At 35.9% G+C, this 26,518-nt stretch overlaps 1 protein-coding gene across 1 annotated transcript in view; it reads right to left on the minus strand.

Moving 5' to 3' along the window:
- MYO10 (myosin X) overlaps positions 1-24,132 on the minus strand; it is a 457,205-nt gene extending 433,073 nt beyond the window's left edge. Inside the window, 1 exon segment of the mRNA XM_053715822.1 lies at positions 23,773-24,132. Within this exon segment, the coding sequence (XP_053571797.1) occupies positions 23,773-23,793 (21 nt within the window). The 5' untranslated portion in view covers positions 23,794-24,132.
- Positions 24,133-26,518: the final 2,386 nt, after the last annotated feature.

Below are 26,518 nucleotides of genomic sequence, written 5' to 3' on the forward strand. Positions count from 1 at the left end.
GGATATATAGAAGTCCACCAGTGATGGATGTTTATTCATAGTATATGGATAGACATAGAATTGAAATGCCATATGTTAGGATACAAAGCCTAACATATTAAATGAAATGAAACAACACCTACTGAGGGAATTTAGCAAGAAGGGAGAAGGAGGCGATCATATAGGATGATGTCATTATCCATAAATCTATACATGTTGTAAAGAACTCATATCTAAAGAGATTGTCTTCAATTGACGAGGGTAGACTCCTTGTCGAGATGACCAACGCATTTAGGGATGGTCTTAAAGTACTTAGTGAACAGTTTGATGATGATCAAAGAGAGGGATGTAGTATTTTAGAGAGGGGGGGGGGACATCTGTAGCAAATATGGAAGCTAAAACCTAATGGTCAGTGGGATATGAACTGAAACATTACATATAATATGGAGGATGTCTGACGGCATGGCCAAATGTCCCAAAGTCCTAGTAAGATTAAACATGTAAAATGGGTTTGGCTATTAGGAGATTCTAATTTTAGAATAAATGAATAAGATCTTCTTTATTATTAAGTCCTTCTCGGATGTAGACAATCTAACAGAAATATCCATTTTGATTCTATGGTAAGTAGTTTTTTCTCGTAATTGCCGCCTCTCCAATTTTTGCTGATCTTTTGGATCCCTGTGTATTTAAGGTCTTTGATGTTCCCTTTGTGTACAGTCGAAAAATGTTTATACAGGATGGTATCGGTGCTAAATTTCTCTATCAGCAGTATATGTTCCCTTATCCTATCTTTTAAGGGTCTTGTTGTTTGGCCAATATACTGCAGACCAAATGTGCACTTGATTAAGTAAATTATACCCTTATCCTGACATCTTATCAGGTCTCGAATTTGGTAACGTTCCTTGGTGTGATGCAATTGGAACATATTCGTCTTCTTACCATACTTGCAAGCCTTACATTTTGGACAAGGGAAGAATCCTTTGATTCTCTTTCCATATACATTATTTATCTCAACCCTTTTTGTCTTCTGTAGGCTTGGGGCCAAACGGTTTCTTTAAGTTATTTGTTTTTCTATAAACAAATTGTGGATTTGGGGGAAGTTTATTTCCAATTAGATCATCTTCTTTTAACAGGGCCCAATGTTTCTTAAAGATCCTCTCAATTATATGCTTATTGCTGCTATATTCGGTTACCATAGGGATATTGATTAAATCATCCCTATCTTGTTTTTTCTGGTTTCGATCTTTATATGTTATCAGTTATTTTCTTTCAATCCCTCTGATTGCTTCTATCTTGAGATCAAGTTGATCTTCCTGATAGCCTCTTTCCAAAAACTTGCTCTTAAGAAGTAGTGCTTGTTCTTCCCATGTTTCATCATTTGAGCAGTTTCTTCGGATTCTTAAGAGCTGTTCTTTGGGGATGTTCCTTTTCCACTTTTCATGATGGCAACTAAGATTGTGGACATAGTTGTTGCTATCGACTTCCTTAAAATGAGTTGATGTTTCCCACTTTCCATCTCTTACTTTTATTTTTAGGTCTAGAAATACAACCTCTCTCATGCTCCATATATGTGTGAATTTCAAATTTAAAGGACCAGTCAACACATTAGATTTGCATAATCAACAAATGCAAGATAACAAGACAATGCAATAGCACTTAGTCTGAACTTCAAATAAGTAGTAGATTTTTTTTTATAACAAATTTCAAAGTTATGTATATTTCCACTCCCCTTGTACCATGTGATAGCAATCAGCCAATCACAAATGCATATACGTATAGTCTGTGAATTCTTGCACATGCTCAGTAGGATCTGGTGACTCAAAAATTGTAAATATAAAAGACTGTGCACATTTTTTTTAATGGAAGTAAATTGGAAAGTTGTTTAAAATTACATGCTGTATCTGAATCATGAAAACTTAATTTAACCTGAGTGTCCCTTTAAGATGTTTTTATTCATTACTTCCATAGTAAATTCGAGATCTTCAAGAGTACCCTTCCAGATGATCAAAATGTCATCTATGTATCTGCGGTACAGGACCAGGTCCGCCCCAGCTGGGCAGGAATCCCAGAAGATCTTTTCCCATCTGCCCATATAAAGATTCGCATAACTAGGCGCGAACCTGGTCCCCATAGCTGTACCGCAGATTTGTTGATAGTAATTGCCATCGTTACAGAAGTAATTGTGGGTTAAAATGTGTTGGATGCTGTCTACAATAAAATTTGCTTGTTCACTGGGCATCTCTGGGTCATTCTCCAGGAAAAAACTGACAGCTGCACATCCTTCCTCGTGTGGAATACTGGTATATAGTGCTGTTACGTCACACGTAAACAGTATATAACCTTCTTCCCAAGGTGTTAAATTCAAAGTATTTAGAACCTGTGTTGAGTCCTTCAGAAAGGAGGGAAGTCGTCTTACATATTTTTGCATTTTTGCAGTTGCTCGTGAGTGAACCTATCCCGGAGATGATAGGCCTACCAGGCAGGTTTTTAAGTGACTTGCGGATATTTGGTAGATGGTACATTATTGGTGTAATGGGATGCTTAACATCTAAGTATCTGAACTCCTTATCACTCAATATTCCCAAAGTATTCGCATTCTCTAGCAGCTCCTTTAGTTCCCTCTTGAAGTCTTTCTCTTGGGTTATCGCAGAGTCTTAGGTAAGTCACTGAATCATTGAGCAGCCTTTCGTTTTCTTTGTCATAGTCGATTCTGTTCAAGACCACGATTCCCCCACCTTTGTCCTCGGGTTTAATGGTCAAAAGGTTGTTAGATTCGAGTTTCTTGATGGTATTCAGCTGTTTTTTAGACAAATTGTGTTTTACATGTTTTAGGTTGTTTGAACTAATATTCCTTATTTCATTAGTAACCATAGTCTCAAAAGTCTCAATGGCATTCCACCTCGATGTTTGGCGAAACCAGAAGTGACGTCACACCCCCACTTCTGGTTTCACGATCTTAGGCAATTTGGCATGGATGCATCCTTACAGTTGATACATTGTTTAAATTATTCAATATATTTGACTAACACAATTGAACAATTAAGATACTATTCCCCTACATTAGTATCAGCATGCCTCTGTTATTGCCGAAACTGGAAGTGGTACTAAGCCGAAACCTGAAGTGATACCTTTGAACTAGGTACATGTTGTGACTTCACTTTTATAGTGTGTACATCAAGATTATCGCCAATATTATAAAATTGAGATAGAAATTAGATATTACCCATTCTACCAAGATATGTTTGGAATTTATCACTTTTATTACTTTTTAACAGTTTTTATTCATTTTTACCCACAATGCATCTCATCAGGAAGTAGGTGGCCCCAAAATGAGGGATTTTGGCGCCAAAACATACTATAGCTTACCATATAAAAGGCCACTTAATGCCACTATTTTTTACTGTCTTGAAAAAGGCCTAGCATAGGCCGAAACGCGTCGACATTTGGTAAGCACATTTTTAACAGAACTTTGACTTTTTGTACATCTACACTACTTTACTTTACTGGACACAACATTACTTTGAGCATTTATTTACAATTTGACATTTATTCACTTATGTTGGATTTCTATCACATATATCCCTCTATATGGATCCATGATTGGTATACCAATTTCATTCTGACCATTTGTTGACTCACTACTTTATCCATTGTGGATTTTATTCTTACAATCCATTGTTTATTGTATACTATATAGGATTTTTAACTATAGGATTTTACTGTGTTATTTCTTCTTGTCTCTTAATATTGTATTTTTATATACCCCCATGTATTAAATTATACCCACTACATCTATATCACTGTAGGAGTCCTTTTTCCTCATCGACCATATATTTGTTCTCCATACCTCTGCCTTTATAGGTGCTGTATACACCCCACCATTTGATTAGCTCTAACTCAGACCAGCTAGGAGGTCTTTGTATACAAGCTTGAGGGTATATTCTTGGCGCTCGGTCTAAACCTCCCTTTATCAGACATATATGTATAGCCAGCAATCAGCATCTATCTCCCAGTATTGCATTGCTGCTCCTTCAACAAAGGATACCTGAGATTACTTAGGTAGGCTTTTTGAACAATGGCTATCCAGAGAATGAAGCTAATTAGATAATAGAAGTACATTGGGAAGTTTTTTAAAATTAAATGCTCTATATGAATCATAAAAGTTAAATTTTTACTTATTTTACTTACAGTCCCTTTAAACAACCAATATAAAAGATATACCTGTATATTATTTGCTTAGAATATATTACTATGTCTAGCATTTGTGTAGAGTCATTTTAAATTATAGGAACAGTGAGCAAAATAAATAATAAAAATAAATTACAAAATATGTATTTTTTTATTTTTTACTAAACATGTAACCTAAATCTATTTAATGCACCTTTAAAGGAATGATGTCACTGTGAAACTGCATGGCTTAATTTTGAAGGTTCTTTAATACACTGTCTAGTTATAACAGCAGTGGTAATAATAAATCCATTGTTTACACAACAAAAATATGGATAAATTGATCAACCTGGCCACTTCTTGAGCTTGCCCTGATACTCTGCAAGATGTATTTATCCAGGACATTTCTAATGCATATTTGACCAAAATAAGAGTTACTAATACCCATATCAGAGAATATTGTCTCTCACTCTTTATTTTCACTACAAACCACCAGTAAATAAGTAATCTGTGCAGATTTTCAAATTAGTTCCACGTTTACTTTAAAGTATATTTACTTTTTGCAGTCATTGTGGCTGAGATTAACTTTAAAAGACAATGACTTCTGACTAATCATACTACTGGAGGCTTAATTGACATCATTCTTCAGAGGTAATTGAAAGTAATAGATAAGTCCTCTCATAGATGTTTATCTATGGTCTTGAATAAGGAGAGCTTGTGTTACAGAAAGAGAGTGGGTGAGGGGTAGTAAGCAGGAGAACATAAACATTAAAATGTGTTTCTTTTACATAACGCTGCATCCAAGCAACTGTTTTTTTGTTAGCATATAAACAAAACTCAATATAAATAAAGTTATACAAAAAAAATATTGTGAATGGAAATGTTTACAGTCATTATACAAGGAACTCTCCAGGCCATGTGTTTTTATGAACCAGCAGAACAGGGGCAGACATATATCTTATATCTAGACTTAATATTGTGTAAATTGTGCTAAATCTCAAAATAGTACTGGAGTATATAATCTGCAGTTTGTCACATACAACTGTATAATGTCCCTGCTTCGCATGTCATTATGGTTTAAAAAACAAACAAACAAACAAACAAATAGTCTAAACGAGTTAAAGTCAGAACTAGTGTGCAGTTTTGTTTACACCAGGGATTGACAAATTTATATGAAATATAGAAGCCAGTCATAATATTCAGGATTAAGCTGCACATTTTAAAGGAACAGATTATAAAAAAATGTAGTCAATGCAGAAGAGCAGAAATTAAGCATAATAATAATATCCTGTTAAATAGATACTATTATACTACTATTATTATACTTCAACGACAATTTAATGAAAAAAAAAATATTGTCAACATTCTGGTGTAAATTAAAGGACCAGTAAATACAATTGATTTGCATAATCAATAAATGCATGATAACAAGACAATGCAATAGCTTTTAGTCTGAACTTCAAATGAGTAGATTTTTTTCTGACAAATTTCAGTTATGTCTAAATCCACTCCCCCTGTACCATGTGACAGCCATTAGCCAATCACAAATATATTCTGTGAATTCTTGCACATGCTTAGTAGGAGCTGGTGACTCAAAAAGTGTAAATATAAAAAGACTGTGCACATTTTGTTAATGGAAGTAAATTGGAAAGTTGCCTGCTCTATCTGAATCATGAAAGTTTAATTTTGACTTGAGTGTCCCTTTAACCCACCACAAAGAGGTCAAATGCATAGTTAAAGGACCAGTCAACACATTAGATTTGCATAATCAACAAATGCAAGATAACAAGACAATGCAAATAGCACTTAGTCTGAACTTCAAATGAGTAGTAGATTTTTTTATAACAAATTTCAAAGTTATGTATATTTCCACTCCCCTTGTACCATGTGATAGCAATCAGCCAATCACAAATGCATATACGTATAGTCTGTGAATTCTTGCACATGCTCAGTAGGATCTGGTGACTCAAAAATTGTAAATATAAAATACTGTGCACATTTTTTTTTAATGGAAGTAAATTGGAAAGTTGTTTAAAATGACATGATGTATCTGAATCATGAACATTTAATTTAACCTGAGTGTCCCTTTAAAGTCAGATTTGGGAACATACTACAGGTCTGGTGAAACAGTCAGGGGTGGCATATGTAGATATGTATATACCTAAGTTAACATTTAATATTAAAATCTCAAGGAGTTTACTATCTCTTTAATATGTAGTGGGAATTTGTTTCCCACTACATAAACATCATGTTTAATTCTGCAGTGACAATAAAGTTCTACATACAGGGGGCGTGACCAAGCCACTGACATGAGAAGCGCAGAATTGTGTAGCTCCGAACCTACTCTGCAGGAACAGTCAAAGTTTGCATTAATATCCCAAGCTTTTTATATGATTGGCACCTAATCTATATAAAGAAGAAACCCGGTTCCTGGATATACCAAAATAATCGTGATTAACTTCACTGACTTAGATTCGGAGCGCTGTGGCCTATATTACAACAACTTCTACCCCCCCTCTTCCGGTGTGTGGGCAGCCCGGGAGAGTATACTTTTGTCCTGATCACTCAAGGGTTTAAACCTATACAATACCCAGCCTTCTATGGAGGAAGATCTAACCCCACAGATATGGGCACTTTTGAATGGCCTAGGTCACCGCATGAATGGCTATTTTAGTGACCTCACTAACATCCTCCGGATGACTGGAGAGAGAGAGCATGGCGATCCGGTTAAGATGGCGGACACAGCAGTAATCTATTTGCGACGCGATATGAGACAAGAAGAAGGGAGCGGTACCTACTTACCCAAGTCAGACCCTGAGACTCGGTCAAGAGATGCGCAAGAACTGCCGGACTTTGTTCCGTTCTGCAAAACACTGGTGACACCTGCGCCTTTGCTCAGCCACCTCACACCCGCCAAGCCTTCTTGCAACTTACCGGAGCTCCTCGCAACTGCGCCCCAGGAGGGTAAGATTGATCGACAATTGTGCAAGAAGACTTCGGCTGAGGTAAAGAGAATCGCCGACATAACACCTGGTAATATGGGAGTCCAGAGAGATAATCAGTTCAGCACACGCATCACGGACATACAGAAACAAACCCCCCGCAGTTTGTATACTAGGCTGAGTTTACTGATTGTTCATGGTAAATGGTTCATATTGCTCTTTTGGCTGTACCACGATCCTGATAAACTACCACTTCTTCACATTACTGGATTGCCTCACCTCCCAAAGAAAGGCCTGTGATAGCGAGACTATTATATATGACACCTCCAGTATAGTATACCCCATCACTTCCCTATGGAGAACTTATGACATTAACACACTACCCTGTTTCTCCCCCATAAGACATAGGGGGTTAAGATGTGACCTCCATTTCCTTATCATAGTTTGAATGAACATTTATGGACTTATCTGTTTCTATCCCGTTAAGTTAGCTCCTGGGTATTTTGCCCCAACAGGTTCTTATTATGAACTTCATGGTTGTTTTTTTTTTCTTTATTTTTCTTTCTTTCCTCAATTGTTTATATATCCATGCTCTTGCCTCCCATCAAGTTTCTCCCGGTTTAGTTAAGAGAGATTGTGTCCTCAACTGGGGATATAAATATGTATATTCAGACAACTAAGGTACACCTCTTTAGATATATAAGGCTTGCTTGCATACAACCTACCACCCTTAACACCAACTGATCCCCACTCGCTTAGTTTAGCTAACTATACTACATTTGCTTCTAATCCTTAGCTGACATCTTGTAAGCCGCTAGCACTCTCTGCTCCTAGCCCAATCTATGTAGAGATAGTAGAACTTATACTAAAATGCTCTCATCTACTCCACTTTCAAACTTAGAAGCTCCCCAGATAGCCACTTAAAGACTACTCTACTCACAATCTCCTCTTTCCAGTACAATAATTCACCTAGGTATGAGGAGACGTGGGACTTTGACAAATATACATTAGTGGAGATCTATTGTGCACCTATCATGGTTGTGATGTCTTCTACTTAAAGTCTTACCCCTTTGCGTAATAGCTATATAGCCCTGGGACAACCAGACAGGTTCTCAGTAACTTCAGTATTAGAACGGACAGCTTATGGGTTAATGGGTCCTATAGAGTCAGAACACACCCTATGATATACATCTATACCTACCCCCTCCAAGATTTCCATACCTCTCACTAGAATAGTTATGAGGGACGTATTAGTGTTATAGCACACCCACCCAGGGTAATCTCTACTTAAATAATATGTTTAGAGTTCCCACCTTTATTACTGCATGGTACAAACATCCCCTCCTTCATATATTCTAAAACCCTTATATATAATATATAAAGCCCATCTTTCCTTTCTTTCTTCCCAATCTCGAGCGGCTTTTGTCCGCTGACCACTTTTCTCCCTCTTCTTTCATTTTAGGCGGCCCTTGTCCGCTACCCATTTCACCTATCACTAACACCAGATGGCATCTGATGAACTATTACTCCATATAGCCTCAGATTATTTACTCCTTATTTACTCCATTTAATCTCTCTACCTCAAAAATTGTATAGAGGCCTCTCTTTGTTAAATGCTCTCATATATACTCCTATATGAACAACACCCTGGGTCTAAGTGGGCCCTAGGGACTTGTTCACTTTTATAGCCATCTGGTGGAATATTGTTTGAATAAAATAAAAATTAGGTCGCATAGTCCTAGGTCCTAGACGGTCTCCAGATGAACACATCAAGCACAGCACCCTTATTCTAAATATCCACAGGAAATCTGTCATTTAATTTCATGACACATTAGGGCAGCGACCCTCTCTACTCAAGAGGGCATTAAGTTGTTGTACAGTAGAGATTATAACTCAAAGATCCTAACATAAGGTAGATACAGTCTCAACTCTGAAATGTGAATGTTGCGCTTTCTGCTGATACTCTGCTGCATATATTCATATTAATTATCTGTTGTAACCGCCTTTTGGACCTATTTCATTGTTTGTTACTCATTTTTGAAACCTCAATAAAAAAGTTTAATTAAAAAAAAAAAAAAAGTTCTACATACATTTGATTATGCTGTGTTTTTTTAAAAAAGTGTATATCCAGTAAATACTCACTTTAGCAAATACATCTTATTAAATCCCTAGAAAAGTATGCGTTCATGTTGTTCATAGGGTGTATGCTCTCTAAGACACTTTTTTTTAAAAATTGACACAGGCTGTTTTTTGTTTTTTTGCTTTTTTTCTACCATCAACTAAGTTAAAAGAGCAGATACCATACTTTAGTAATAATATTTACACACACCTTGAATCTTGCTACATGTTCCTTTATTAACAATATGTATGCACTATATTCTCAGATATTGCATATAGATATTTTGTAATCCTTACTCAGTACTGGCACACCTTGTGTTAAGCAATATGCTGCTAGACAATTGCTGAGCAGTATAAAAAATAATGCCAATATTTTATGACAAATAAAAAAGAGAAATATGCCATTTTGCACTAGATCTCATACTGTAGCAACTGGCAAACCTATTCTAAGACACTTGTCTTCAAAATAACTTTGTATATCCTGATGTACCCACTGATCCCATTGCATTGTGGAAACATTTTTTTTACTTATTTTATCAAATTTGCTTTGTTCCCATGGTATTCTTTGCTGAAGTGATACCTAGGTAAGCGTCTGGAGCACTACATGGAAGGAAATAGTGCTGCCATCTAGTGCTCTTGCAAATGCATAATATTCTTGAAGAAATAGTGCTGCCATCTAGTGCTCTTGCAAATGCATAATATTCTTGAAGAAATAGTGCTGCCATCTAGTGCTCTTGCAAATGCATAATATTCTTGAAGAACTAGTGCTGCCATCTAGTGCTCTTGCAAATGCATAATATTCTTGAAGAACTAGTGCTGCCATCTAGTGCTCTTGCAAATGCATAATATTCTTGAAGAACTAGTGCTGCCATCTAGTGCTCTTGCAAATGCATAATATTCTTGAAGAACTAGTGCTGCCATCTAGTGCTCTTGCAAATGCATAATATTCTTGAAGAACTAGTGCTGCCATCTAGTGCTCTTGCAAATGCATAATATTCTTGAAGAACTAGTGCTGCCATCTAGTGCTCTTGCAAATGCATAATATTCTTGAAGAACTAGTGCTGCCATCTAGTGCTCTTGCAAATGCATAATATTCTTGAAGAACTAGTGCTGCCATCTAGTGCTCTTGCAAATGCATAATATTCTTGAAGAACTAGTGCTGCCATCTAGTGCTCTTGCAAATGCATAATATTCTTGAAGAACTAGTGCTGCCATCTAGTGCTCTTGCAAATGCATAATATTCTTGAAGAACTGCTGCCATACCTGCCAGAAATAGGCAGGTTTTTAAGCTTACGTCCCTGTTTTTCAACAAAATATACTAAGAGTACAAAGAAAAATGATAATATAAGTAAATAAGAAAGTTGTTTAAAATTGCATGTTCTATCTGAATCATGAAATATTTTTGGGGGGTTTCATATCCCTTTAAAATGACAAAGTCACTTAAAGTTATAATTTCTTTGTTTCCTTGAAAACATGGCAATTTAAAAAGGATTGCAGTTTTTCTAATGAATATTGTTTAACCAAAAACAAAATATATAGAGAGAGTTGTGGTGCCCTTATAAACCAATGAGCAATCTGTCCTTAGGGAAGAAAACTATGCTCTTCCTGTATTCAAAATCAGATTAAAAACAAAATTATTTTAACATTTTAAGTTAAAGGGGAGTTAAAAGTTAAAGGGACATTAAACCCAATTTTTTTATTTCATGATTTAGAAAGAACATACAATTTTGAACAACTTTCTAATGTACTTCTATTATCTAATTTGCTTTATTCTCTTGATATTCTTTGCTGAAAAGCATATCTAGATAGGCGCAGTAGCTGCTGATTGGTGGCTGCACATAGATGCCTCATGTGATTGGCTCACTCATGTGCATGGCTATTTCTTTAACAAATGATATCTAAAGAATGAAGCAAATTAGATAATAGAAGTAAATTGGAATGTTGTTTAAAATTGTATTCTCTACATGAATCATGAAAGAAAAATGTTGGGTTTACTGTTCCTTTAAATACATTCTAGATAAAATGATGCATTAAAAGTAAACCATATTTTTGCAAGTTATACTAGTTGTTGAAATATTAAAGAAACTGCCATGTTGTAACCTAGGTTTCGCTAGATTTGAATGCAAGTTCTCTTTATCTAATCTTCTCTGCAGAGGCCAGTTAGGGACAGGTATAAATGAACTGACAATGTAACAACCTGGGTATTGTGTCTCTTTAACTGTCCTTAGACAAATCTATACCTGATATCAGCATAAATGCAAAACCTTCCATGTTTTACATCATTTTGTCTGAGATTTTCTTGTACTAAAGAAGCTAATGTAAGTTTTATTGTTTCAACTCCAGACTTAATTACATTAGAGAATTGTGGCTACATCAGTCACAAGTTCAATTAAGGATTTTAAATGGGCTCTTGAATACAATGATATCCTATGCTATGATGGGCTGGGGGGGGGGGGGTGGCCATAAGAGCATGAGGTCAGCATTTCAGGTACTAGGGTAATTTAAAGCAGTGCTTGACAAATGTGTTTAAAAATTAGGAGCCAGTAAGAATATTTAGGAGCCAGGCATATTTTTAGGAGCCAGACCGTTGGATTTGTATATAGATATATGGAGAATAACCCAAAAAGTTAGGAGCCAGGGGTAAAATTCTAGGAGCCAGTGGCTACCAGGCTCCTGGGTTTGTCGAGCCCTGATTTAAAGGGACATAAAAATCCCAAATTTTCTTTATCGAAATTCAGAAATAGCATACGGTTTTCCAATGTACTTCTATTATCATATTTGCTTCATTCTCTAAGTTGTTGCAGGAGCAGGAATTCACTACTGGGAGCTAGCTTAACACTTTGGGTGAGCCAAAGACAAGAGGCATATAAGTCAGACCAGCAATTAGCAGCTATTTCCCAGTAGTGCATTGCTGCTCCTGAGCTTACCATGGTATTATTTTCAACAACGAATACCAAGAGAACAACACAAACTAGATATCAGAAGTAAATTTGAAAGCTGTTTACAATTGCATTCTATGAATTATGAAAGAAAATGTTAGGGTTTTATGTCCATTTAAGAAAGTAAAAGGTTAGTTTTCCAGCAGTGGTTGTATGTACACATGTGCAAAAATACCTGAGATATATGCAAGGCTTGCCAAGTCAATCAAAACCATTCAGAATATGTATAATTGAGGAAGTTCTTATAACTGATATGCTAACAAAATCAGTTTTTTCACGTCTATGCTTTGCAAGCTGTAGAATCTGATACTTTAGATAATGCTGTTTTCAGCTGAATGTCTCAGTGCCAAAATATATCAGATACAAGAGTCTGTGGAAATGACATCAGACATAAACATAACATTTACGAAGCTGAACTTTAGCTAGTGGAAAAGAATGTGCATTTGTGCTATAACCTGAAAGTATGAAACCAAGTGGTTTGGCAATAAATGCAAATGTATATGCCTCTAGCATTTCCTGGTCTCCAACGTAAGAGACAATGAATTCAGCTGATCTGTGCGGAGGTGTTGAAAGTTGTGCTGTCACAAGAATTGTAAACAAATGAGAACCAACAGGAGTTATTCAGGAGCATTCAAAAAAGGAAAAACCTGACTCACTTCTGTATTGCTCAACCAGCAGGTACACGGCTATGAGCTAATCATTAGCAAAGGGTTCATGTTAACTCTTTAAAGAGAATAAAAACGTTCTCACCCTCATGATGATTAAACTGAAGGTGCCCTTTGAGCTTAAAAAGCACATGCACAGCAAACACATTAAACAGCACACACACACATTAAACAGCACACACACACATTAAACAGCACACACACACATTAAACAGCACACACACACATTAACAGCACACACACACATTAAACAGCACACACACACATTAAACAGCACACACACACACATTAAACAGCACACACACACACATTAAACAGCACACACACACACACATTAAACAGCACACACACACACACACACACACACATTAAACAGCACACACACACACATTATTTAAATCATGGGATAAGGCATTTGTAAAGACCTTAGTTGATACAAAGCATATAAAACCATTGCAGCTTTACTGAAGTCACCAGGATACTAAACACACAAATTCCAGGTTAACGCTTGGCATAAGCAAATATCCTGCTGATTTTTAAACTAAAATAAAAAATGTTTTCAGAAAGTCAACAAAAAAATACATTTGTCTGATCATTATATAGTGCTGTGTGTTTCTAATATAATTGAGTTTTAGCCATATAATTACTAGTTGAATTTTTTTTTGCATTACCTATGGCTCTAACTATCATGTGACATATGCAGAAACATTAGCATATACTGCCTAAAGTTACACATTTGTTAATATTTGCCTGATATAAAAATACATTTAGATGAGGCATTGTAAAGAAGAATCTCATTCTTCATCTTGATCTATCTGTCTGTCTATCTATCTTGTTGTTTAATAGTTAAATGTTAAAACATTCTCATTCAAAATGACATGATCTAATTAATTAGAACATGCATTTTTTCCTTTAGTGACTAGAGCTTACTATGTGTTTAACTCCTAAAAAGAGGTTAAAAACATAGGTAAAGTCTCACTGGAAGCCATAATTCTTTAAGTTTCCAAGCCAATCAGAAGCAGCAGTGGCGCAACTCTGCCAATCAATCAATGGCTGAGTTCTCCTGGAGTGCTATAATAAAAAAAGAATCACCCTACACAACCTGTAAGTTCGGTATGGGCTCCTATACAAGATGATTAATGTGTCTTGAGTGTAAATTGAAATACAACATAACAATTACTATTATCATTTATTTGAAGAGCGCCAACAGATTCTGCAGTGTTATACACACAGGTGTAATATGTAAAGGTAGCACTTATAAGAAGCAAATAGGTAGATGGCCCTGCCAAGAGTTGCCCTGTTGTAGATTACCGAACATGAAGATGATCTACAGGACAGCTGTGCTTGTGGGCTTATATACTAAGGGGGTTCAGGGCGTGATAAAAGAGGCGAGGAACTGAGGCAAGAAAATGTTAGTCTACCTTGTATGAATCTCTGAACTCTAGCGTCTTTAAGGGGTGCTTGAAGTTTTGAAGGCTAGGGGAGACTCTTGTGGAACAAAAGAGAGTGTTCTACAAAATAGAGGCTATTCTAAGTTAGTATATATATCCCCTGAGTTATCTGGATATTTGATATGTCCTTTAGTAGTCTTATTTCATATTAGCATGACATTCATGGTCATGGTCAAAAGTTAAATAGTTTACAAGCAAAATATTTGTAAAGAATCTTTACTACAAATTTGTTCATGCACAAAAGGAGTTGTGACACTTTTACAACATTTTAGTCTAAACTTGATGTCTTGATCGGACTTGAATCTGTGAAGTTCAGTTCAACTCCAAGCTGGTCCACCCCTTGCACTATTAAGACATTTGTTGATTTCATTTGCATTTTTTAGATTTTATAATAACAATGCATAGAACCATCATAGACACGGGTAATTATTATTATTATTTTTTATTTATAAAGCGCCAACAGATTCCGCAGTGCTGCCCATGGGTACAAGGATAATAGTACAATGAAGAAACAATACGAAAAAAGACAACATTTTACAGACAAATACAGGGGGAATTGAGGGCCCTATTCCCGTGGGAACTTACAATCTAGAGGGGTAGGAGGATGGGAAACAGGAGGTGGGGACTGCAAGGGTGAGAATGATATTAGTGAGGAGATAGAGGGCAACTGTTAGTTAAGTGAAGTTAGTTTGTTAATAAATCGGGTGATAAGCTTCCCTGAACAGAAAGGTCTTTAAGGAACGTTTAAAGGAGGAGAGGTTAGGGGCAAGTCTGACAGCATGAGGAAGTGCGTTCCAGAGGGTTGGTGCCGCACGAGAAGAGAGGTCCTGTAGTCTAGCATGAGAGGAGGTGATGGTAGAGGACGCAAGAAGCAGGTCATTGTTGGATCTTAGGGGGCGGGCAGGAGTATATTTGTTGATAAGTGAGGACAGGTAGGGTTGGGCAGCATTGGTGAGGGCTTTGTAGGTCAGGGTGAGAATTTTGAATGTAACTCTGTTGTGAATGGGGAGCCAGTAAAGGGACTCACAGAGAGGTGCAGCAGAAACAGAGCGTCGAAAGAGGTGGATCAGCCTGGCAGATGCATTTAGGATGGATTAGAGGGGAGAGAGGCGGGAGAGAGGGAGGCCAGTTAGTAAATTGTTACAGTAGTCAAGTCGGGAAATTAAACAAGCAAACTCTCTATGCCAAATATCGTCAACAGATATTTATTTGTGCTTAACATGCACAGAAAATACATTTTAATTATTTTCTAAAACATAAACGTCTGCATCCTCTAAAAAGAGTGAAAGAAAATAACTTAGACTCACTATAGTTTAAATATACATGCTTTTAGGTGTCATGTACACCAAGTGGGCTGATTTTTAAAATTGTATTTTCAGTCTCTACTTGCCAATAGAATATAAAATATACATCTACCAGTCCAAAGTAAACTGACACATTTCAGCCAAATATGTTCAGCTATTCCAAAGTTATAATCTTTTAAAAACAACAATAACATTTAACATGCAATGCGGATTTGAATATTCAATAGAATATTCCAAAAGGAACAAAAAGAAAATTTGAGAATATGTGACTCCCAGCTACACATGGTTTGTCATTATTATGTACCATTTTACAGTTTATAAAGGTATTTTGTTACGTTATATGGTAACCAAGCATATACTGTAATAGTGCTGCAGAATATGTTGAAGATTTATAAATAATAACTCATCAAATGCCCTGGTAGGCGGTAGTAATACTCTAATTAAATGTTGAATATCTTTATTATGGGGCATTGATGGGTGATAAAATTAATATAAACAAAATAATCCTTGTATCAAATATCAACATCATGATTTTACATTTCACTACAGCAAATGATGACTAATACATGTCTACTGCTGGCTTTCCACTGAAAAGTCCAAAAAAACTATGTTTTGGAATCTAAGTGAATAACATTAAAATATGCCAAACTTGTCAGTTTTCTTTCTTTTTTTTTATTGTCCATGGACAGTGTTATGTCCATGGGTGGGATATTGGATGCAGAAACATACTTAAAGGGGCAGTATACACCAATTTTCATTTAACTTTTAACTGCAAGTAATAGACACTACTATAAAGAATGATATGCGCAGATACTGATATAAAAATCCAGTATAAACCCTTTTAAAAACTTACATAGAAGCTCCCAATTTAGCATTGTTGATTGTTGTTGAGGTTAGACTGGGACACCCACTTAAAGGGGCTGATAGCAGAACCTCCCCCTCCCCTGCATATGAAAAGACCCATTTTACAAACAGAAGCAGTCTGAAGTATGTATACATCAGTATAGGAGACTGAAAATCAGCACAATGTTATTAAAAAATAAGCAAAACTATACATTTTTTAAAAACACACCCAGATGGGCTAAAAATAAATCTAATGTACAATGTCCCTTTAAACGGATAATGCATAGTAAATAAATGCTAGATATAATGATGTATCCAAAGCATAGATTAATTTGAGTTTGAAGATGTGTTTTTTTTACTTATATTAGTTGTTTAAATATTGAAGAGAGAAGTGTAAAGTATTAGTTTCTATAAAATCTGTTGATTTATAAAAAGAAATGTTACCTGCCAAGTTTAAAACTAGGTTTCCCTTATCTAATCTATTCTGGTCAGGACAATTGGGGATGTTCAAACAACCCTTTCAAGTGTTTGAATATAATATCACGCAGTGTTGCAATTCGTTCCTCCAGTACTCTAATATGAGCTTCTAAAGAAACAATAGGCTCACACTTGCCACAGAGATATGATCCCTGAATTGGCTGCTCCAGTGATACAAACATATGGCAATCTGTACACTGAATGAGACACTCACTCATACTTATAAAGGTTTAGACATAACTATAATGACCTCCATTACATATGCAGCGTCGCCCGCAAAATCCTCCGCCGCCAGATTTTACGCGATTTTGGTATTACATATATGGCGTAGCATACAAGTTACGCACGTATATTTCACCCTTCGGACGTATTTTTTTTACCCATAGACTAACATAGAACAGCAGCGCAATTTGGTATCCAATATACAGTGTAAGGACTTACGCGCGCAGAATTCAGAAAATCTACTCCATTCTCATCTCGCCACATATTGCAGGTGCAGCAACCCTTGCACTGACTAAAAAAGCAACGTAACTCCCTGGAAGCCTTAACAAACACATACATTTAAGCAGCATCTCAAGGTTAAAGGGACAGTATACTATGATATTGGTTTTTTAAGGTTTATTTGTGTATTTGAAATAGTTTGAAGCCACAACATAATCAAATGGATTGAGCTTGTAGGTACTTTATCACATTGTGGACATACAGTATACTTGCTTATTTACTTTAAATTGTATTACCTTCATCTCTTTATATATGGGTTTATATATGAATTTTGAATAGCATAATTACGTGTCGCATTTTTATATGAAATCGCGGTTCATTTTTATGAGTGTTAGCCTAATTTGCATAAAACTACTCTTTATTGACACTTTCCGTGGATAAAATACTGGCGTAAATTACTTGCGATGACTAAAATGTGTATTTGCGCACATTTCAGAAGATCGCCAGTTTAGCATCTAACGGTGCAGTATATATAATACCCCGATGTGCGAGGTGAAATTACGGACGGCGCAGGTTCTCACGCTTGCGCCGAAACCTGCGCCGTATATGTGATCGCGCCCAATATGTTTATATTTACCTTTGGTTACTCTAACCCCTTAGTTCTCCAACTCTTCACTTAAAGGTACATATAATGTAACTTTTTTCACCCCTTCAATATGTTTCCAATGATCAATTTTACCTGCTGGGATGTATTAAATTGTTTACAAATAGCACTTTTTACCTTTTATTTTGTAATTTACCATTGTTGATTTTGCCCATTAAAACCAACACCTATGCAGAAAATATGAACGCTTTTGTATCCTCTAAAGAAAAGCTATAGTTTTCTTTATTCTGCACAACCATTGTTTACTCAATGTATCTTTTCTTAATTGTCCTCAGCAAATTAAAATAAATAAGAGAAAGCTGCATATCAACATGAAAACACCAATTACTTTACAGTAACTCAAGGGAATTGGAAAGACCAAATTTTTCAGTTGTATTACAGGAAAAAGGGGCAAAATAAATAATGAAAGTATGTTACAAAGATTTTTTTTCCTACTACACATAATTAAACATTTTATATTACACAGTGTTCTCCGCAGAAAATGTTGGCATTGGGAAGTAGCCGGTGAGGGCAGTGTAATACTTTGAAATATTAGAACCTTTTTGTTTAGTTATTTATAAATCCAAAGCACTAATTAACTGCAAAAAATTATTTAATGATAATGTATGTAAATTACATTGAAAAAAAAAAATGTAATATAAGCTTATTTTAAAATAAAAAGTAGAAAGAGGGCGCAACAATAGCGTGATACCGTCTGGATATGTAGGTATAGATATAAGTAAGTATTATGCTTACCAGATGGTGTGACACTGTGCTGTGACCAGTGCAAGAAAGCAGGCTAGCACTTATCAGTGGCTAGTACACTGTGGAAGCCAAGCTCCAAAGGCACTTGTCCTAGTTGAAACTCTGAGTGTGTCTCCTGTTGGCTGGACTTCAGGTGCTGCAGAGGTGTAATCTTTTGTGTGTTGTTCAGTTGGTATTGATAAACCACAACACAGACAACTTCAATAAAATGGCTTTTAATACTTATGACGCGTTTCTAAACCTCAAACAGGTTGTTTCATCAGATAAAACAACCTGTTTGAGGTTGAGAAACGCGTCATAAGTATTAAAAGCCATTTTATTGAAGTTGTCTGTGTTGTGGTTTATCAATACCAACTGAACAACACACAAAAGATTACACCTCTGCAGCACCTGAAGTCCAGCCAACAGGAGACACACTCAGAGTTTCAACTAGGACAAGTGCCTTTGGAGCTTGGCTTCCACAGTGTACTAGCCACTGATAAGTGCTAGCCTGCTTTCTTGCACTGGTCACAGCACAGTGTCACACCATCTGGTAAGCATAATACTTACTTATATCTATACCTACATATCCAGACGGTATCACGCTATTGTGGCGCCCTCTTTCTACTTTTTATTTTAACAGTTGTTCCACACTCTCTGGGATCAAGAGGAGCAGCCCTACCCACGTAACAGGAGGATACCTTTATCCCTTCAATTTACTACCAGTCTATGGACATTAAACAGGACTAATACGGTAGACTTGATCTACTATATTTTAAGTGTACTACCTGGTTTTATATTGATTATTGCTTCTTTATATTTTAAATATCAGCGCTCTTTTATATCCCTTTATTGGGATATGTTAATAAGCTTATTTTAACTTAATATTCATTTAAATTTTAGCCAGGTAATCAGCCTGTTAGTGTGCTCATAGCACAGGTCCTGGGGAGAACACTGTTATAATCTCAAAGCGTTTAATTAACATTAACAGTCATGCATTTTAGGTGCAGAAAAGCAACATATAACACAATAACCTAAACTCATATAAAAAATGTATTAATAGGTGCCATATAATACACTGACCGCATATAGGAAAGCTTTAAAGTGGAAAGACTTTTTTCTTTTCATTACCATTTGCTTTCATCATAAGCAATTTAATATCCATTAATACAAAAGCATTTGGAGATATATTTATCTAGATTTTCCATCTCCACCACTATTTTAAAGTGTGCTGGTATTTCTCTAGATCCTGCCCCCCACATAAAAAGGACAAATATGTGGTTCTACTAGATTTACATCTTTGAGAACTGTGCAGTGACCTACTTGCAGAAATGTGTAATTCACACTGCTCATATTTATTAGACAATTTGTGTAAAATAAAAGTATGAAACAACCTATACAGACTGTTGTTAGTAGATCAAGTGAGTTTTTGTCATGTCTATAAGCCTGAATCAACTTTTTTTCCCTTAATGTATGTGCTTTCTCAACATTTACCTTGAAGTGGCAGTTTTGGGAGTTTCCACAAAGATCAAGGCCTTTTTTGAACTGTTTAATATTCAGAATTGTGCTCTTTGATGGTGTTTTTATGTGAATTTAAACAAACACTATTAGCACAGTGTATTACTGAATTACAAGTTAAAATAGTAAACTGCTCAAAGATTAATGGAAGATCAAATCATTTTTGCTTTTAGAAAACAGAATTACATTGTTAAATTATTAAATTATTATATGGTTTTATCTCCATCATAACGTTTATACACACACACACACACATATATATATATATATATATATATATATAAATCACCAATTAGGCACTTAATTCATTGCAAAATATGTGTATACAAAATAAATGTTTTTAAATCATAATTTGCATTGTCTCTTGCCAGGGATACTCCCCTTGGAAAGTCCCCTGAGTATTGTTTATCATACCTTCTTTTCTGTTGCCAGTTAGGGGTATATATAAATTAGCTCCTACAAAGATATGTAGTATGTAAGGGTCAGCAACCTAAATCCAGTAGGGTAAATTCCAGTTATTCCAGGGCCAGTGAAAAAAAACATACATTTTCAGAGTAAAATCACAAGAAAAACAGGCAAAATTAATCATGAAATTCCATTGTGATTTTTCTAATGAGTTTTTTTGCGCTCAAGTGTAATTCAAAATAAAACTGCTCTTTTTGAGACCTGAAGTAATTTGCTATTATTAATAGTATATAATATAACTACATAAAGAACTCCACTACTGGCCCACCATTAGCGCACCCTCAGTTAAGCGCTTAAGCGATATCGACATTAAGTTTACTGCACGCTCACATACAAGTCTATTATGTGCGGCACTACTTGACATGCAGACTATTAATAAAGTGATAAAAAATAACTTTGGACTTGTAATATGAGCACAAAAATAGAAATGCTATTGATTGAGCTTGAGAGATGTCGGCCCAAAATATTGCTAATATTTTTGTGCTCCACTTGTAATCTAATGCTTAATGAGGAATTACATTTTTTATTCAATATCCCTTTAAAGGGACAGTATACACCAATTTTCATATAACTGCATGTAATAGACACTGCTATAAAGAAGAATATGAACAGATACTGATCTAAAAATTAAGTATAAAACCTTTTAAAAACGTACTTAGAAGCTCCCAGTTTAGCACTGTTGATAAGTTTAGGCTGGGACACCCACTGAAAGGGGCTGGGAAAACAAGAATAGCAGATAGTCGTCGCCACCCCTTACCCCCTTCCCTGAATATGAAAAGACAGATTATACAAACAGGAGCCGCAGACGTCAGTATACATCAAAAACTTTGGGGTTTGGTTAAGAGTCTGAAAATCAGCACAATGTTATTAAAAAATAAGCAAAACTATAGATTTTTACAAAAAACACTCCCAGATGGGCTATATACATTGATCATCTACAAAACTTTTATGCAAAGAAAAATCTAGTGTACAATGTCTCTTTAAAGAATTACTTTAGCATCTGCAGATTTTGTGCTTATGTGTGTAGTGCACAATTGTTTTTTCTTCAAGCATTTTCTTCTCTGCCAAACGTGTCTCCTCGTTCTTCACTGTTTAAAATGTCTAACATACAGCCACCAAGGTACCCCCACACAGGAAATCCAGAAGTTGTTCAAAGGAAATACCAGACCTTTCTGTGCAAAATCAGGCACTAAGTCATCCTCTTGTTTCAGACACAGTAGATCAGTGTGTTATTGTGTACACATGTGGACAGTAAACGTATGTATTCATAAAACATAAGACAGCTGTACAAAAAATAGCCAATCCCCATAACATTCCAAACCACATTTAGGCAGCAAGCATTCCGCTTCAATATATCAACTTGTTTGAGTTGCAATCGAAACTATTATAGTGCAAGAAATTAAATACAAACTACATTAAAAACAGAGCATGAAATTACAAACATGGTGCACTATGATAGACTTATCAAAAAAGAGGATGATTATATGCTTTGTGCTTCTCATAAGACACGGGACATCACATAGAAATTGACTTAAAGGGACAGTCTACTCTACAATTTTTATTGTTTAAAAAGATAGATAGTCCCTTTATTACCACTCCCCAGTTTTGCATAACCAACACGATTATATTAATATACTTCTTACCTCTGTGATTACTCTGTATCTATGCCTCTGCAGACTGCCCCCTTATTTCAGTTGTTTTCACAGGCTTGCATTGTAGCCAAAGCAGTGCTAACTCATAAATAACTGCACAGGAGTGAGCACAATGTTATCTATATGACACACATTAACTAGCACTGTTTAGCTGTGAAAAACTGTCAAAATGCATTGTGATTAGAGGCAGCCTTCAAGGACTTATAAATTAACATATGAGCCTACCTAGGTTTAGCACTCAACAAAGAATACCAAGAGAACAAAGCAAATTTGCTGATAAAGTAAATTAGAAAGGAGTTTAAAATTGCATGCCCTATCTGAATCATGAAAGTTTAATTTTAACTAGTCTGTCAATTTATTTTTTCCGGAAGCTCCATAGAACTCAGCAAAAGTGATAATAATTACTACAAGAGGCTTGAGTTCCTGGTTTTGATATCTGTTTGTAATGAATGGATGAGGTACTGACCAAGTACAGCCTATACAATGTGAACTACAAAAGGTAAATACAAAAGGTGAATTCACTTCACTGACATCCATGGGAGAGAAGGATCTATTTATAAACCATCAATATATCCAGCACCATACATTATTTCATTACTTACAAGGGAGGATAACAATACATTTTTAAACACGGTGTAACATGAAGGTTCTGCCTACAAACCGCAGTCAGTAACAGATGTACTTTTACATGATGCATCACATAGAAAGCTTCTTAAACTTACAACCCAAATGAAAGGATGAAAAAATATATATAACTATATAAGGAATATATTTAAATATATTTATGACAATACAAAACAAACAGCTTAATACAGAACAAACTGCTTACAATATATTTTGGGGAACGTTCTACAAAGTAATTTACCAACTTAAAGTAAAAGCAAAATTGAAGCCAAGTAGTTAGTACCCACAAATGTTACCCTCCTGCATACATCACTCCAAGTGTTGATGACTTTGGCAAGGAGTTCTAAAAAATAACTCTTGACCTCCCACCACTTTTCACCCATTCTTCATTTGAGCAGTATTTTTGCTTAATGTAATCTAATACACAAAAGCAATACATTAGCTTTAAATATGGTCTAAATGCAATTAAGAATTTCTAATCCCTATAAGGGAAATTTAATTTGGAAATCTAGGTGCCTACATACATCGACTTTGTTAAAAATAAATTATCTTCAGTGAAAGTTAAGTAAAATAAGAACAAGGACAACTTTCCTTGTGAGAGAGCACAGGAAAACAAATTAATTCATACAAAGGTTTCCTGCTTTTAGCTAAAAACACTGTTTTTCCTGTTGTTTATAACCCTTTATAAAGTAAAGCTAAACATGTGCACATAATATAATAAACTTTTTTCATTTACTTCTTTGTTTTCTGCTGATTAAAGTTTCTAGTCCAGCAACAAAACCCACCAGACCTGAACTCACCTCTGTAAAGTAATTATCCATTGTTTAAATACTGCAGGATGTCTAGGCTCCAGCCAGACCCAGGAAAACCATGTGCTAGTTATAAAGTGTTCCCCAGAGAGGTATCTTTATGCGTTAAATGCTGTTAATCCATTCTTTTCTTTAGAATAAAAAGAAGCACCAAAGTTCATGAAAGCACCTTTACTCAGAGGTTTTGTTTTACAAGGTGTCCTCAAACCAGTTGAAGCCACATACTTCTCTTGTGGATAGGAGGCTATAGATCCAGAGGAGAATTGCACCTACAGAGTTCTCCGGGCAGTGGTATATGAGTGCAGGCTGGTGACTGAGTCCTGCTGTCACTGAGCTGACTGCCCGCAGAGCACTGCACCCTCCTCCCACTCTAAACTAAATCCTGCAGGCAGCGAACAGCTCCGAGGGAAGGAGGCCACGCCCCCAGAGGAAGCAGTCAGCCAATCGCCGGGCAGTGTGTGTTACTTTACAACGCTGCATAATGTTGCTATAGTACAGGAGGTGGTCCAACCCAGACAGTAAAGGAAATTGCTAACACGTGTGCGGGTGCCCCTCTTATAGCAACAAGCAGACTGTTACTTTGTGTGTGCAAATTAGATTGTGATAAGTCTATGAATTGTACCCTTGATGTTGTTTTGTCATTATTAGATACTCAATGAGAGCTCATGCAAATGACAGAAATATAGTTTACACAATAGAACATTCATATATAATTATTACCTTCATGCTTTAGGAAGCAGATGCTGCCAACATAAACTGAATGACATAATTTTGTATTCAGTGATTTTGTCACAACTGCAGCATTCTGCTTGTCTATTCACGTCATCACGTGAGATCAATGCTATATCCTGTATTGTAAAGTGAGTAACAAACAGCAACTACGTTGTGTAACTTTTTAGTGAAAATTAATACATGTTTATAACTGAAAAAATAATTGTACAGCACATTTACACATTTATATGTGAATAACAATATTATTATTTTTATTATTATTATTATTATTAATAACAATAATAATAATAAATATGATTATACAATAATTATGACTCAAGCCACTGTGAATACATTTAGTTTAAAGGCAACACTTTACTTTGGTTGTCATATGTGGATTTTGAAAATATGAATTGAAAAGTGCACTTTAACCATGGAAATGTTGTCAAGGGAATATTAAACAAAGCCTACAAATATTACTTTGCATTTTGCAGCACACACACATACACATTTTATTTGGAAGTCCATATGAACTCAAAGTAAGACTTTGATTAGGAAGGACAGGTTTTTTTTGTTTTCTTTTAAACAAACGAATACAGTAGTATTATCTGTATACTCCCTGATAATACTCATTAGCTGAGTTTTGCTATTACATCACAGATTGAAAGGTATGTGTGTTGATCAATACTTTTTAATAGTGTGTAGTGATGGTAATAGGTGACATTTGTGCAGTTAATCTGTTATGCTCCAAACCCATAGAGATATGTGTCACACTCAGGTTAAATTACATTTTCATGATTCAGATACAGCATGTAATTTTAAACAACTTTCCAATTTACTTCCATTAAAAAAAATGTGCACATTCTTTTAAATTTACACTTTTTGAGTCACCAGATCTTACTGAGCATTTGCAAGAATTCACAGACTATACGTATATGCATTTGTGATTGGCTGATTGCTATCACATGGTACAAGGGGAGTGGAAATATACATAACTTTGAAATTTGTTATAAAAAAATCTACTACTCATTTGAAGTTCAGACTAAGTGCTATTGTATTGTCTTGTTATCTTGCATTTGTTGATTACGCAAATCTAATGTGTTGACTGGTCCATCTAACAAGTGGCATGTCACAGAGAGTGGGGTCACCACTATACTAGTACCATCTCTGCCCGTGAGGATGTAAGGGGACAAGGGTAACAAGGGGTTAATTGCTCTCAAACCCCTATCCACTTAGGGATACCACCTCGGCCATGTTTTCCTGGACACTTATGAGTTACACATGCTGCAGGGTATGCAGGGCGGAACATGTATTGTGCCTCTGGACATCATATGAATAGTGCTGATGAACAGCACAATACATGTTTCTCCCTGCACACCCTGCAGCATGTGTAACTCATAAGTATCCAGGAAAACATGGCAAAGGTAACCCTATATCCACTATAATCAAATGTTCCTAAATTCCTAAATCACTATCTCTATAACCAGTATCACTAGTGTACAACACAGCGTTAGCTTAGTCTATTTACTCCAGGTAGGGCTAGCCTCTGTCTCCAATTTTGTCACACACAGGACTGCTTGTCCAGCTGTGACAGTGGGAAGAGTGCAGACATGAAAGGGTTAACATAACACCACAGGGTTTCCATCTACAGTGTCCCAATTTAGGTCCTACAAGTCACCCCAATTAACCCCCAAATCCTATCTACAGCACCCCAAAATTCAATGTTCACAAATATTTACCTCTTGCTACAAGCAGAGCTACTTGCCAAGCTGTGACAAGGAGAGTGTGAGCATTAAAGGGTTAAACTCACAAGGTTTCCAGCTAGCTACAGTATCCCAATTCCTTTAGGGCCTACAAGCCACCCCAATTAACCCCCAAATCCTACCTACACTTCCCCAAACATGAACATTCGCTGCTGAGCAGTGAACAAGTGTGATTACGCCGTCTTCAGCACACACACAGAGTGGCTCACGTCAACCCCACTCTCCTATGTGCCGGCTGTTACATTGTATCATTGGGGTAAGAT

This window comes from Bombina bombina, chromosome 5 (assembly GCF_027579735.1).
Source record: "Bombina bombina isolate aBomBom1 chromosome 5, aBomBom1.pri, whole genome shotgun sequence".
NCBI classification, from domain to species: Eukaryota; Metazoa; Chordata; class Amphibia; order Anura; family Bombinatoridae; genus Bombina; species Bombina bombina.